Consider the following 13,100-nt stretch of genomic DNA (forward strand, 5'->3'; position numbering starts at 1 on the left):
ACAGGAATTGGGCAATATAGCTTTCGCAGACAATGTGCTGCTTCTTTCAGCATTCCTTGGGGGATTGAAGTTTTTATTCAGTAGAATTGAAAAGTACTTGTCGGGGGTACAGCTGAAGCTGAACCTGGCAAGAAGCCAGTACTTTGGTTGGCGCTACGAGGGCCACTGGAGGGAGGGTTTCTCATACCAGATACCCCCCCCCCGTCACGTGTTGCGGGACAGTTAGTCACTCCTGTAGGAAAGAGCAGCCTATTGAATATCTAGGCCTCAAACTCTTTGTAAATAAACCTCCACGTGTCGACCTCGGCGAGGTTGACGCCATTATAGCCAAGCTCTGTTAGGCCTCGCTCAAGCCGTTCCAGAAACTGCACTGCATTAAGAGTAGGAAAATGAAAATTAAGACCAGGAAACCTATGTTGGACTTCGAGAAACTAGAAACAGAAGTGACGTAGCGGCAGGAGGAGCGTAACCAAGTAACGGCGCGCACCGCGAAACCGCCCTCTTTGACGCCGTGACGACATGGCAAGATTGGCGTCTGTCACTCACTTGAGAGGCGTAAAGAGCCAACCCCTGAAGAGCGGAAGTAGCTACGCTGTCCGCCTGCCGTACCTACCCTTTCCCGGCAGTACCTATCTGGAACCTAGTCCCTACGCAAGCGTCCGTTTCTCTGGCAACCGGAGGAGCATTTCCTTTTAGTGAAGCGATGGCAGCTCCCTCGCGGCAGAGACCTTCATATCTGCTCTATTTTAAAGAAACTTGCCAACTAAAAAAATACACGTGTTCTATTGAAATGAACAACTGATTTTGTAGCAGTTCCAGAAAATATTAGATGCAGTAAACTCGCAAAAAAGGTTAGAACAACATGCGGGACGCGGATGAGCGCCTAGTTCAAATCACACGTCGCTGATGACGGCTCAAGAAACGGGAGGATGTGGCCTGTCACACTCACACTTCTTGCGTCGTGATTGGTTCCTCGGCGTTCTCATCGGCTAATGCGGCTATCTCATTGGCTGCGGAGCGATAATAAAAGGTTCCAGACTTGTGGCACCCTGCGTTTCTTAAATTGTCAGTGACTATGGTTCAAACAACACGGACGACGGGAGCAGGCAACGCGTGACCGCGGTCCAGAGGGAGGAACTCGATACATTTATGTTCGAGAACCCCTCTCTGGTACGCGGTGCAACTGAGCTTATCCCGGCCCTGTCCAGAGACGACAAAGTTCGTCTCTTGACCGAGCTAACCTCACGGCTCAACTTCCTCGGGCCTCCGAGGAAGGAGCCGGAAGGTTGGAAACGCTACTGGGCCAAGCGGGTGTCAAAGGCGCGGGCACGGGCAGCCGAGCTGGCGAAACAGGCGAGGTAATTTGCGTAGTCTACTCATAGTGTGGACCAAGCTATTAAATTACTTCCTTTACTCGCAGGCAAACAGGGGGAGGAGGCGGCCGAGTGCACTCACGGGCGTCATCATATGCACGTATTTTGACGCTGGTGGGCGAGGACTCGGCCCTGGGCGCTCCTGGGTTTTCCGTCCCGGCTTTTGAGGACGAGGCCGAGGTGAGTGCACACTTGAACATAACATACTACTGCACATGTAGCAGTTCAACCCCAATAGGGAGGAAAATATCCGTGCAGGATTTTATTATCAGTGAGCTAAGATGTATACCGCAGTGAAATGTGATAAATTTGAACGTGAATATATGCATTAAAGGTGCTGGCACTTTTTATAATTCAGCGAATCGGAGGGCGGATTATTCATCCACATAAAGGCAAAATCTAAAGCAAAAGCACTTACGACAAAAAACACTATATTTATTGCAGTAATATTGAACTTTCTAAGGCCAAAACAAGTGTAGTTTTTGAGTAGTCCCTTTTCTTCTTGTTTTTCTGGTTGTAAAAACAGGGGAAGTGCAACCATTCGAGCTGCCACTAGACATATTTGGGGAGTCAATCCTTGACATGAATGGCATACCTCTGAAACAGTCTAATTTTGTTTCCCCTGAGTGGAATACAGCCTCAACAAACCACTCTCAACATCTAGAAAATGCAGACAAGTTCTGTGTGCTGACTAGAACTTATAAATTCCCCTCTAGAGGAGACCTGCAGGTGCCCAGGCAGGTCACAGGCAGCAGGCAGCCGAGTCGGTGCCCTCCACCTCACGGGGTGAGATCTCTTATGAGGACAACTAGGATTGTGTGATATGACAGAAGCATTCTTTGTTTCCTGGCAAATGCGAGGCCAGCTGCAAGGCCCCGGGTGCGGCCCACGGCGCCTCGTGCCACCCCCTGAATGTCGTGGCAGAAGCGGCACGACGAGGCTGCCATGCAGGTTGTCGCCAACCAAACTCTCCAGCTGCAGCAGCACGAGACGAGGGACGCGCGGGACGTGGAGTTCCAAGGCCAGGTATTGGCTCAAACATAGAACTCTGTAACATGACTAAATAGGTACGAGTTTAACAAATATGCCACTGTAAAAGGGGGACTGCAGCAGAGGGCAATGGGGATCCACAAAAGCATAATGCAAACCAAACTGTGACATATGCAAGGTTTTCACGCCCTCTGGTTGTCTAGAATTATGTTGTTGCTGCACATTGAATGCCCAGTCTTTCCAGCTCCTGCGTTCCATCGAGACCCACAGCCACCGCATGAAGGCTGTTGCGGAGGCGAACGAGGAGCAAGCTCGCGCCACACAGTTGGTGGCCCTGGAACTCCAAAACACGACCCGCGTTCTCGTCGAGGTCGTTCTGCTGCTGACTGCCGAGAGAAGCCTAGCCCAGCAAAGCCAAGACCTGCCGAGCCCTGCCCAGCCACCCCTCCAGCCCAGCCTAGTCCAGCCCTGCCCCGCCGAGCCCCACCCCGCCGAGCCCAGCACCGCCGAGCCCAGCACCGCCGAGCCCAGCACCGCTCAGCACAGTGCCGCCGAGCCGAGTCCCGCCGAGTCCAGCCACGAATAATTTAGTTTAATGGACGATTATTTTATGTTCCAAGTCGGTATTCATTTTTTAGAGCGCAGCTCTTAGGCGCCCGTTTCCGGCTTGAGCAGTGTCGCCGTTGCCGTCGGCGTAACCGCGCGGTGCATTATGGGTAAATTTTTCCGAGGGACCCGAGGTCCTCCCGAAGGAACCCGAGGTCGTCCCGAAGGAACCCGAGGTCCTTCGGGAGGACCTCGGGTTTCATAGGTAGGGCCTCGGGAGGACCTCGCGTTCCTTCGGGAGGACCTCGGGTTCCTTCGGGAGCTGCATGCAACAGGTTGCGTGCAACCTGGGTTGTATGCAACTGACATGCAACGAGCTGTATGCAACCTGTTGCATGCAATCCAGGTTGCATGCAACCTGGTGACGTCATTGGCATCCACATTGTCATCATTACTGATGACGTTATCAGTGACATCACTGATGACGTCATCGACATCCACATCGTCATCACCACGGATGACGTCATCAGTGACGTCACTGATGACGTCATCGTCATCATCACTGGTGATGTCATCCGTGACGTCACTGATGACGTCGTCGAATCGTCATCGTCAAGGTCACGTGAACCCCCAAGATCACGTGACCCCCCGAGGACACATGACCCCCCCCCCTTCAGTACCCTTCCCTCCTCGTCTTCCTGAAGAGCTGCGCTCTAGTTCGGAGTTACAGGGAGTTGTAAACGGCTTTCATTTTTTTTGTTTTTTTGTTTTGTTCTCCAGGTGGGGACAAGAAATATGTTCTTTTGTGCCGCTGGTATGTGGTGCGTGTTAATGGACAAGTTCCTACGCACACTGGGCTCACCATACAGTGAATAATACTATGAGTGAGCCACTGCTTAAAGGAAGGCCGATGTTCTGCTGTCTAAACATCTTTACAACAATGTTGACATTACAGGAAAGTCCGTCCATGCTTTTCAGTTCATATTTTGTTTACAAAAAACTGTGCCTTCTGCATTTGTTTGTTGGAGTCTCTATAACCAGTGAAACAAGTTAGTAATATGCTCTTCGCAACAGGCATGACAGATATATGCTAAAACTAGCCATTCCTCATGTTTGTAGGACAGCAATATGTAGTGTGTGCTTTTTCATCAAAGGTGTCAAGTGGCTTGTGCCATGGGAATTTTATACTTGCAGTTTTCTTTCGCCTGAAACTGGCCTCTGGGTTTGCCATTTTTCTTACATCGCAATAAAGTGGAGATTTGGGCCAGCTGGTTCTTGGCAAACAAAAAAAGCGCTGAAGAAAACAGGGACGCAGACGAAGGGAAACAGGACAAGGCGCACTCTCAACTGAAGTTGAACTGAACTAGTCCATGCACAATTTCACTTTAAAGAAAGCATTGCAACCTGTGTTTTCAAATTTGTGACAAAACACAAACGAAATGGCAGTGTGCTGAATTAAGTGAAGAGTGAAATAATGTCTGTGATATATCCTTGATAATCACAAAGAATTTATACGGTGTTTACTAGTCCATGCTCAATTTCACTTTAAAGAAAGCACTGCAACCTGTGTTTTCAAACATGTTTATTTTTCACGTTATGGTATTGTTATAAAAAAAAGAAAACACTTTCAAAAACAAACTACTTGTTGTCTTCTTTATACATTCAAGTTGGCACGAATCGAATCTGCGATTATCGAGTAATACACCTGGCTCTGTGGTAGCCATAATGGATTGTAAATAGGAGCAGGGCAATAGAAGTGTAGAGAAAATGAATCGATGTCCAAACCTGATACAAACAATATATTGTAGTAAAAAAAAGAAAATGGGTCTCACCAGTAGACTCATTGAGTTCTCAGTCTCCTGCAAGGGCTAGCTTCATAACCTGACAAAATGTTCTGTTATTGTCCCACATATTTTGTGCACCCTGCTTACAAATTAAAAAAAAGCCCTATCAACATAACCGTCATGCACCGAATAGCTTTTCGGAGGCACTACCACATGTCCGTAAAGGTAGCACGGTGGTTGTGCGACGAACTGCGCACGGCGTTGGAGTTGACACTGTGGAGCTTACGGACGGCCATGACTGTGGAACAACAAGTGCAGTACATACTGCCACAGGGAGGGCTTCTCTGGAGGCGAGAGCGTCAGTCGAGGTGAGGACGACGAAGGGTTCGCTGTCATCGGTGGCGTCCCTGGTGTGCGGGAGTGCCACCGTGGTGAGGACGATGAGGGGCTCCATGTCGCCGATGCTGTCCGTGATGGGCGGGACCTCCGTTGTGGCGACGGACTCCTTGGCGCTGGTGGTGTCCCTGCTGGGCGAGACGGCCACCGTGGCTTGCGTGGGGCTCCGGGGCGGCACAGCTGTGGCAGGTTTGGAACTGGGTAACAAGGCGCTGCCTCAGAGCCTTCCCCCTGTCCGAGAGGCTGACGTGAGGGTGGGCAGGAGTCGGCCGATCGTCATCCGCTGCCGACCCCTCCGAGCTCGACTCAGAACCGTCCGAGCTCGGCCCAAACTCCAACCCTGGCTCGTCAGGGTCAGAGTCTGGCTCCGGTTCTGGCTCCTTCGATGAAAGGCAGATATTCTGGAACACTGCACACGCCGATATAATGACGGTGGCTGTTGTGAGATGATAAAACAGAGCCCGGTGCCTTTGCAGACACCGGAATCTGCTTTTCAACAGCCCAATGCAGCGCTCCACAACGGACCTCATTGAAGAATGTGCCTTGTTGAACCGGCCGCATGCGGTGAAGGTCGCGTGGAATTTAGGGACAGGGGTGATGAGCCAAGGCTCCTAGGCATAGCTGCTGTCACCTGCACATTCAGAGAAGGAAATGTATGATATTAATGCTGTTCTCTTTAAAAGAATACTTCAACAAAATTTAAAATGTACCGTCGTGTTCAGAAACAGGCTGAACATGATCCACAATACCCGTAAATGACAATCGCACATTTCTCTTTTGAGCTTTATGGCTATATTTTTCGTTATATATAGGCCACACTGGCAAGCGCTCGGAGAGCAGCCAGCAGAGAGCACGTCACATCCGGTGCAATTGTGATGTATTTTCGCTTGGGATGAGCAAAGCTGCAGCGAGGCAGACGTCGTCAGGATGCCCTAGCTGTTCAAGCAACAAAAGCGGTCGAAGCATGCCAGCGATCAGGCCACTGCAACGAACCCCAAAGCTGCTTTTGTGTCATTTTGAGTGACGGGTTAATATTCTATAATTTTGGGACGCACAAAAGAGAGTCCCGTTGAGTGTGGAGTTCCTCCCTCCCCTTTTCTGTTCTGCTGGCCATTGAGCTGTCAAGATGGCGTCAAGTTCAAAGCATGTATAGTTCTAGGCGAGACAGTTATCGTCACTACCTGTCAAGCCTCCTAGACATCTAGAAGGTGCTCTTTCATAATCGCCTAATTTTTTAATGCCTTTTTGTTTCTTTCTTAACAAGATATTGGCGTGTCCGATGTGATACTGCTCTTCTGAACACGTATAAACCAAAGAGTAAGCACCGAAATTTTGTTGTAGTATCCATTTAAAATTGTTGACAACTAAGCAAAGAAAGGCAGATGTTTGCAACCTTTCCCCCCGTACTTGACAGCTGCGTCAGAGTGTTTCCAAGGAGACGTGTCATAGGTATGGCCAGAGCGCATGCCAGTTATCCATGTTTGGAACAGTATGTGTGATATTGTAGCTTATAAGTGGTGCAGAGCCACCATGTACAGTACCAACAAATGGAGTATGCTTACTGAGCAGAAACCTCTCATCGTCTATCAGCCGGCCTTGCTCGAAGTTGCTCCGGAGCCACGAGTAGCGCCATGTGAAGAAGTCGTGCACCGACCCAGGATACCGTGGGCCAATGCTCATGACCCGGCAGTCGGACTCACACACCTGCAATAGTGAGACATATGTAGACATTAATTCAACTGAATCTACAAACAGTTGATTGCACTCATGGTCAATGGGCCCTGTCAAACACTATTTACATGCTGACCAACATACCACCATAAATTACGTGGTTTACAAACTTAAAATATCAAAAGAGCGCAAAAAACGACGGACTGGATGAAGGAGGATACAGACAAAACGCTGAGCGCAAAAAAACAACAAAACAAAACAACACAAAAACGACCGACTGGATGAAGAAAGACAGACAGGGCGCTGTCTGTGTTACAAAGATTAAAATTATATGATAAATAGCAGGGATGGGCAGTATTTCAAATGCAGGTATTTGAAATATGTATTTCAAATACTTTGTGTATTTTGCATTTGTATTTAATTACAAATTGGGTAATGTATTTGACGTGTGTATTTAAATACTAAAACGTGGGTATTTCAAATACAATTGTAATTAAATACAATTTTGTGGGCGAAAATACATCCCTCAAATTTATTGTCACTGTCCAGAGCAGGAAGAAAGCTATGTTCTGCACCGAATGCAGTGTCTCTCAATCAAGCACAAGCATTCGGTGACTTTGTGATTACGGTGCTAGTCCAGGGAAAGAATAGTGACGAAATCGACGTTCACAGGCAGACTGGCTAAATAAGTGCCTGTGACAACTTGTGATGCTTTCCAACCTGATTTAATTCCATCCATATTTTTGCCTGGAACATTCTAAATGTGCGGGTCGTCCAGATTTTCATAACTTGTGCGAGTTGCAACAATAAAAAATTCTATAGCTAGTGCTGCGCGTCTTGGTCGTCTCGGTTCTTTGTTGGTCTATACCAAAATGTAATCGACAAAAAAAAAAAACTGCTTGAAGCTCTGTACTTTAACCCAGTAATGCCCTATGTTGCAGATCTGCAACAGCAGGTTCAGAGCTCTTCAAATATATGATGACCCGCGTTCTAAGATATAAGTTGTCCAAGCTCTCAATATATAGAGTTTCTCGATATATGGGCTTGACATTTTCACCGCGTGGGGGCCACCTGCGTCTCTTGGGACTCGTTTGAAAATGGCAGCGGCCACGCCGTCCGGGTCTTCTAACAAAAAGGTACGATAAAATATTTCTAACAACTACACGCGTGAAGTTTCACGCTTGAAACATTGCAGATATGTCGCAGGGATATTTCAGATTAACACAACATGCACACTTCCTTAATATAATGGCTAGGTTTTGCTTAATATTTTTGTCACGGAGTGTGTTGCATATATGCAACACTGGGCAGAAAGTTCGGCCCGATCTCGTTGTTGCACATCTGCAACGCTGTTCTTCCTTCTTCAGGATCATTGTCAAGTGCAAATAAATTACTTTTCAGTTATCACTTTATCAGATGGTGACCTGTTCTAGTATTTTGAAATAGCTGTACCTGCCTGCAATGTTTTTTTGTTTTTTTCTCCATGCATATTGTTAGAATTTGGTGATGTGTTTATTTTGGCGCAGGCAACAGCGGTCTTTGCGCCGTCATCACTTTATGCAGCTCCTACAACTAGGCCGAAGCGTCTTTTTCAAAAGAACATGATTGAGTGCGTCGACACAAATGAAAGCGACTTCTCTTGTGACGAGAGTAGTGGAGACGAAGCCAGCATTGATGTTGAAGACAGCACCAGTGAAGAAGACGAGGACGTCAATGAGCTTGATGGGGACCAAATCACAGAAAGGACTGACGTTAGGCAAAGTGATCTGAAATCCAGGTACGCTAACAAGCGTTACACCTGGCGGAAGGCTGCGTTTGACCACCAGCCGACCGTTTACCAGGACGAGTTTCCACTGCCCCCAGCTGAGCCTCCAACAGCCAAGCAGTATTTTGATATGTTCGTTTTTCGGAGCATGATGAAGGAAGTCGTGGAAGAGACCAACAAGTACTACTTGCAGAAAAATGGGACTTCCCTAAATCTGACAGTTGAAGAGTTAGCATCCATCTTGGGAATGTTTTTCAGAATGGGCCTCGTCGATATGCACCGAGTTTGTGCATACTGGGAAACAAGCAGTCGATATGAACTTGTTGCTCAAGTTATGTCACGCAACAGGTTTGAGAAGATTACAAGTCATCTGCACTTCACCGACAATGATGCAGCAACTGACCAGATGAAAGAGGACAAGTGCTGGAAAGTGCGCCCATGGCTGTCCTCCCTAAGAGACAATATGGTACGTGTCCCACAAGAGAAGAAGTCATCGGTGGACGAGATCCTGATCCCCTTCCGCGGGCGATCTCACATCCGACAGTATCTGCCTAACAAGCCGAAAAGCAAGTGGGGTCTGAAGCTTTGGGCGCATGCGGGTGAATCAGGCCTTTGCTACGACTTCGATGTCTACCAAGGATGCTCCAGAGGCATGTATGGCTACCAGGAAAGCTACCAGCTGGGATTGGGAGCTGGTATTGTGCTGCAGCTCTGTACAAGCCTTCCGGATAGAAAGGATAACCTAATTGTGGCAGACAACTATTTCACTGGTCCTCACCTTGTGCCAGAGCTCACCAGCAGAGGAATAGCGTACATTGGTACAGTCCGTGAGAACAGGCTAAGTCCTGTAAGCTAATGGACGAAAAGTCAATGAAAAAGAAAGGCCGGGGTGCATGTGACTTTTCTGTGGCATCATGTGAAAACAAATCCATGGTTGCAGTCAAGTGGTATGACAACAGACCACTTACGCTGCTCTCCAACTGCAGCGGTGTGGAGCCAACCGTGACTGTGAAAAGTTGGGATAAAAAGACAAAATTGATTGATTTTGGGGGTTTAATGGCGCAAGAGCTACGAGGCCATCTGCGCCAAACAATAGTGACAATCAGCATGCTTTGGTGAGAGTTTTAACAAAGTGCAACCTAGGATTTGGTAAAGCTATATTTGGTATAAAATGCCAATGCTAGTAAGAAAGTCTATTACCCTGCTAAAAGGGACATGGGATTCTCCCCCAGCAGGAGGGCCGGATGAAACGGGATCTGTTGTTGAAACAACTCGGGAAAATAAATATGATGCTTGGGCTCCAGAGCGGGACAGGACCACAAGATATGCAAGATTGTAAGAGAATCACCACACTGATCACAAATAGGAGGATCTTCCCCCCAAAGTAGGTACTTATGAGTGATGAAAGAATGCCCAATTCTCAGACGGCACAGCAAGGTTTCATAAAGACGACTCTTGCATGAAGAGCTTTCCCAAGCTTCAAGAACAGGCTTTGTAACGTGGAGCTTGTTTTCGCACTCCCTGTCCCATTCCAACTGCCAACAACGAAAAAGTGATGACTTTACTAAAGGCTTTATATCCTGATATGGTAAACAGAAAGACGATTGGACAAGGTTTCCCACAGACCCTGCAAGCCTGTCGGCCTTCTCGTTGCCCTCTATGCCAACGTGACTAGGTACCCAACAAAATGTTATGCTTTGACCATCATGTAGAGCAGCGTTGAGTTTACTCTGAATTTGTTGTACAAGCATGTTTTTAGTGTCTTTAACAGAGCAAACTGCAACAATCACACTTTGAGAATCAACAAAAAGAACAGCCCTAGTTATTTTCTTATGTAGAATGTAGTCTATTGCCATTGATACTGCATAGAGTTCTGCAGTAAAAATGCTAGCAAATGAATTAAGTCGCTTAACTTTAGAGAAGCGTTCTGAATACACAGCGCAGCCAACGAAGGATGAAGTCTTGGCGCCATCTGTGTAAACGTGAAGATAACCATCATACTTGATTTGTACTTCACAAAACTCTTGCAGTATTACAGCATGGGAAATGCCATGTTTGTTAAATTTTGTGAGCGACCAGTCACAGGCAACTGGCAGTGTCTTCCAGGGTGGAATACGGTCGTCGACATTTCGAATGAGGTCGACCTGGTCCAATGAAAGATGCAGTGAAGTGCAAAGTTCTTCAATGCGGGAGCTTAATGGTGTCACAATGCTTGGCTTGTTGTTAAAGAGACGGGAAAATCTCGACCTTGTAAGGGAAGAATAAGTAGGGTGTTGAGGGTCAGCCAGAATCTTAAAAGCATACGTTAGGCTAAGATAAGTTTGTCGTTTGTTCAGTGATAGCTCATTAGCTTCTGCATATAAACTGGAGACAGGGGATGTTTGGAAAGCACCAGTTGCTAGTCTCAACCCCAGGTGGTGAACTGGGTCCAACATTCTGAGGGCAGATGGCCGGGCCGATCCATACACTGCCGCACCATAGTCAAGACGAGATCTTACAAGAGCATTGTACAACCGTAGAATACATTTTCTGTCAGAACCCCATGACTTATGAGATAGAACTTTCAAAAGATTCATAGACTGAAGACATTTAGTTTTTAAAGCTTTCAGGTGTGAAATAAAATTAAGCTTTTTATCAAATATCACACCAAGAAATCTGTGCTCTTTCCTGACAGGTACAGGGTTTCCATTTAGTTCCAGTGATGGGTCCAATGACAGCCCACGACGCAAAGAAAAGGGCACACAGACTGTTTTGGATGCAGAGAACCGAAACCCGTTCTCATCAGCCCACTTGGAAAGTTTGTTTATGGCTATCTGCAACTGGCGCTCACAGCTGGAAAGGTTACAAAAGGAAGACGAGATCTGTATATCATCAGCGTAAAGAGAATATGAAACAGAAGGAGGTAGCAGTCGTGCAATTGAATTCATTTTTAGCACAAATAAAGTTACGCTCAAGACTCCTCCTTGAGGGACTCCATTTTCTTGCACGTAGGAATCAGATAGGTTGGAGCCAAGACGAACTTGAAAAGTCCTGTTTGTTAGATATTCCCTTATGCATTGCAGCATACGGCCCGGGATATTACATGCATACAGATCTTGAAGAATCCCATGTCTCCACGCTGTATCATATGCCTTCTCCAAATCGAAAAAAACTGCGACACAGTGCTGCCGGTTTACAAATGCCTCACGTATAACAGTTTCCAAGCGTACCAAGTGATCAAGAGTAGAACGACCTCGGCGGAATCCACACTGGTTGTTATCAAAGGCCCTCTGCTGTTCTAATACATAAACCAGTCGCCTGTTTATCAGCCTTTCAAATGTTTTTCCGAGGCAGCTCGTTAGTGCGATTGGGCGGTAACTTGATGGCTGTGAAGGATCTTTATTAGGTTTTAGAAGGGGAATAATATATGCGCATGCCTCCAAGCCTGAGGAAAACAAGCCTTTTCCCATAAGGAATTAAAAAAAAGAAGGTTTTCAAGGGATTCCGTGGACAGGTTACGAAGCATTTCATAGTGAAGCCCATCAGGCCCAGGAGCAGATAGCTTTTTTACATTAAGGGCCATCTCAAGTTCATATCGCGTAAATGGCCGATTATAAGAGGCTGCCTTTCCTCCAGTTACGACTAGCTTTTGTTGCTCCGCACGGGCTTTAAACTGTGTGAAGTTAGCACTGTAGTTGGCTGAGCTGGATGAATTATAAAAATGTTCTCCGAGGACGTTAGCAATGTCTTTTAATGACGAACAAGGAGCAATAAACGTTGGGATGGCAAAGCACCTATAATCCCCATTTACTTTCCTATATCTGCCCCAGGCCTCTTTGGCAGGGACAAAACTAGTTAGAGAAGACAGGTACTTCATCCAAGACTTCCGTTTTGCCCGCTTCCTAGTCCAACGAGCCTTGGCTTTTCGGCGTTTAAACTCCACAAGGTTGTGCGAAGTGGGATATCTACGAAATCTTTCCCAGGCCTTGTCTTGATCTGCCAGGGTTGTGGCACACTCCTTGTTCCACCAAGGTTTACATTTTTTTGGCACATTACCAGAAGTTTGTGGAATAGAGCGCTGAGCAGCCCTTAGTATCTGCTCAGTAACATGAAGTGTAGCGTTCTCGGGTGACAAAGAAGAAAGGATCGAAGGATCTAAAGTGGAGTGAAGATTAAAAAGTGTCCAGTCAGCCTTGTCTAATTTCCACCTAGGGGGACGCTTTAAAAGATTAGGCAATGGAACAGTACTTTCTAAAACAATAGGATAGTGATCACTTCCAAAAGGGTTATGGAGAACCTTCCATGAAAAGCAAGGAAGTAATGAAGGTGAAGCGATAGAAAGATCAATAGATGTGAATGAGTTGTGTGCTGCACTAAAAAAAGTTGGTTCTTTCCCGTTAAGAAGACACAGCCCAGAAGACAATAAAAGACGTTCAATAACACCACCCCGGGAGTCTTGACGGGCACTGCCCCACATGGGATGATGAGCGTTAAAATCACCCAAAACTAAAAACGGTTGAGGAAGCTGTCCTACAAGTCCCTGTAGCTCTTGAAGATTGAAAGGAATATTTGGTGGTAAGTATAAAGAAACAAGCG

The 13,100-nt window shown here is 46.8% G+C and overlaps 1 protein-coding gene and 2 pseudogenes across 1 annotated transcript; 1 reads left to right on the plus strand and 2 right to left on the minus strand.

The window, feature by feature from the left end:
- Positions 1 to 1,396: 1,396 nt before the first annotated feature.
- On the minus strand, positions 1,397 to 3,839 carry LOC115329074 (annotated as a pseudogene).
- A 732-nt stretch (positions 3,840 to 4,571) lies between these two features.
- On the minus strand, positions 4,572 to 5,619 carry LOC115329078 (annotated as a pseudogene).
- A 2,611-nt stretch (positions 5,620 to 8,230) lies between these two features.
- LOC115311541 (piggyBac transposable element-derived protein 3) lies at positions 8,231 to 9,381 on the plus strand. Its single transcript, XM_029970219.4, has one exon. The coding sequence runs from the start codon at positions 8,362 to 8,364 to the stop codon at positions 9,379 to 9,381; it is 1,020 nt and encodes a 339-aa protein (XP_029826079.2). The 5' UTR covers positions 8,231 to 8,361.
- Positions 9,382 to 13,100: the final 3,719 nt, after the last annotated feature.

This window comes from Ixodes scapularis, unplaced genomic scaffold, assembly GCF_016920785.2.
Source record: "Ixodes scapularis isolate PalLabHiFi unplaced genomic scaffold, ASM1692078v2 PGA_scaffold6__148_contigs__length_123643588, whole genome shotgun sequence".
Lineage (NCBI taxonomy): Eukaryota > Metazoa > Arthropoda > Arachnida > Ixodida > Ixodidae > Ixodes > Ixodes scapularis.